The following is a 2596-nucleotide window of genomic DNA, read 5'->3' as shown; positions in this document are numbered from 1 at the left end:
TTGAAGAAAGAGAAATCAGAATCAAATTATAAAATGGCTTCCCTGGTGGCTAATATTGTAAAGAATCTGCCTGCAATGGGGGAGACCTGGGTTCGATCGCTGGGTTGAGAAGATCACATGGAGGAGAGCAAGGCAATTCACTCCAGTATTCTTGTCTAGAGAATCCCCATGGACAGAGGAGCCTGGCAGGCTACAGTCCATGCAGTTGCAAACAGCTGGACATGACTGAGTGACTAAGCACAAAATGACTTCTGCATTCAAAGGAAATGCCCCCTGATGTCAAATGATTCCTTTCATAGTAATTAATACACTTAGTTAAAATGAGATATGATGTTCCTTCTCCAGACCTTCTTCATAGCATTAGTTAACTCAGAGTTTCTTAGACTGTAGATTAATGGGTTCAGCATGGGACTTATGACTGTATAAAACACGCTCAATGATTTGTCAATGGAGAAGGTCTTAGCAGGTCTTGCCTTTACAAATATAGAGGGAACAGAGGAGCAGATAACCACAGTGATGTGGGAACCCCAGGTATGGAGGGCTTTCCGCCTCCCTTCCTGACTCAGGTTCTTTAGAGAGTGCAGGATGACTCCATAGGAGACAAGTAAGAGCAGAAAGCCAAGAGTGCAGATCAGCCCTCCATTGGCCAGCACTAAGATGCCAATGAGATAGGTGTCAGTACACACGAGTCTAAGTAAAGGGAACGTGTCACACATAAAGTGATCAATGACATTTGGGCCACAGAATGGGAGCCCACAAACAGTGCTAAGTTGAGTTGCTGAGTGCAGAAAACCCCCAACCCAGGACACCACTAGCAACACAACACATACCCTCTGCCTCATGATCACCAAAGAATACAAAGGCTTACAGATGGCCTCATAGCAGTCATAGGCCATCACCAACAGGATGATCTCTGATCCACCAAAAAAGTGCTCTGTATACAGCTGGGTCATGCAAGATTCAAATGATATGATCTTTTCCCCTAAGAACAAGTCTGAAATCATTCTAGGGGTAATACAAGAAGAATAAGTGACATCAATAAATGATAAGCTAGCAAGAAAAAAGTACATCGGTGAGTTCAGGGTCTTACTGACAGTTATATTCATAATAATGACCAGGTCGCCCATCAGAGTCAAAATATAGAAGAACAAGAACATAACAGAAAGTACTTTCTGTTCCTTTGGATTTTGTGTGAGGCCCAGGAGGACAAAGTAAGTTACATTGTTCCTTGGTTCCATCCAGTCTGGACAGAAGCTGAGTTCAGGTATTAGAAGCAGTTGGTCTAAAAGACAATGGAAAAAAAAAAAAAAACACTTATACTGGGGGAAAAAAAAGCACTTAAAGGGGAAAACACTTACATGTACAATTGTTTATTTACACATTCTCTTGAAGAATGAATATAGAACATCTATTTGTGTCCATATGTCATGGACATTTTGATTACAAGTTGAGTACAGCATAGTTTCTTTCCCCCAGTGATATGGTGCATAACAAGGGATCAGACAATTCCAGACCCAAGTTATATATGCCATCAATATTTGGCTTCTCTGGTGCCCAGATGGTAAAGAATCTGCTCACAGTGCAGGAGACCTGGGTTTGATTCCAGGATTGTTAACATCCACTGGAGAAGGAAATGGCAATGCACTCCATTATCTTGCCTGGAAAATTCCATGGAGAGAGGAGCCTGGCAAAGTATAGTCCAAGCAGTCACAAAGACTCAGACATGACTGAGCAACTGTTTTGTTTTTTGTGTTTTTTTAATGAATATCAAACAGTGCTTAGGATCATAGGTGCCTCAGATGGTAAAAGCATCTGTCTACAGTGAGGGAGACCCGGCTTTGATCTCTGGGTCAGGAAGATCCCCTGGAGAAAGAAATAGCAACCCACTCCAGTACTCTTCCCTGGAAAACCCCATGGATGGAGGAGCCTTGTAGGCTACAGACCATGGGGTCGAAAAGAGTCGGACACGACTGAAACTTCACTTTCACTTTCCTTCACTTTAGGAGTATATCAAACTGTAATCAAAGAAGGCTTCCTGGAGGAAGCAACACTTTGGTTGAGTTAAAAAAAAAATTGAAAGTATAAAATAGATGGGAGAGAATTCCATGAAAAAGTGCATCATTTATAGAGTCAGAAAGTATAATAAAATAGACCCATTTCAGGTAATTTACAATGTAGGTAGATCAAACTGTGGACAGAAGATCCTTGTCCTGAATTGTCTCAAACCTCACTGACACTTAGGTCTTTAGGTGGATATTTCCCTTTTTCTGACAATGCTGCAACAGTCTAATTTTGGGTCAGCCCCTGTTTCTCCCCTAATTTTCAAACATGTGTACGCAATGAGGCTGAATTCACCCTGATTATTTAACTTATATGCACAGTACATCATGAGAAACACCAGACTGAATGAAGCACAAGCTGGAATCAAGATTGCTGGGAGAAATATCAATAACCTCAGATATGCAGATGATACCACCCTTAAAGCAGAAAGTGAAGAATTATAGAGCCTCCTGATGAAAATGAAAGAGTAGAGTGAAAAAGTTGGCTTAAAACTCAACATTCAGAAAACTAAGATCATGGCATCCAGTCCCATAAT

At 41.3% G+C, this 2596-nt stretch overlaps 1 protein-coding gene across 1 annotated transcript; it reads right to left on the bottom strand.

Moving 5' to 3' along the window:
* Positions 1-311: 311 nt before the first annotated feature.
* Positions 312-1238, bottom strand: OR4A47AC (olfactory receptor family 4 subfamily A member 47AC). The gene has a single exon (NM_001390614.1). The coding sequence runs from the start codon at positions 1236-1238 to the stop codon at positions 312-314; it is 927 nt and encodes a 308-aa protein (NP_001377543.1).
* Positions 1239-2596: the final 1358 nt, after the last annotated feature.

The sequence above is a fragment of the Bos taurus genome, chromosome 15 (assembly GCF_002263795.3).
Source record: "Bos taurus isolate L1 Dominette 01449 registration number 42190680 breed Hereford chromosome 15, ARS-UCD2.0, whole genome shotgun sequence".
Lineage (NCBI taxonomy): Eukaryota > Metazoa > Chordata > Mammalia > Artiodactyla > Bovidae > Bos > Bos taurus.
Note: the sequence above shows the minus strand (reverse complement) of the source record. Positions and strands in the feature narration are given on the sequence as shown.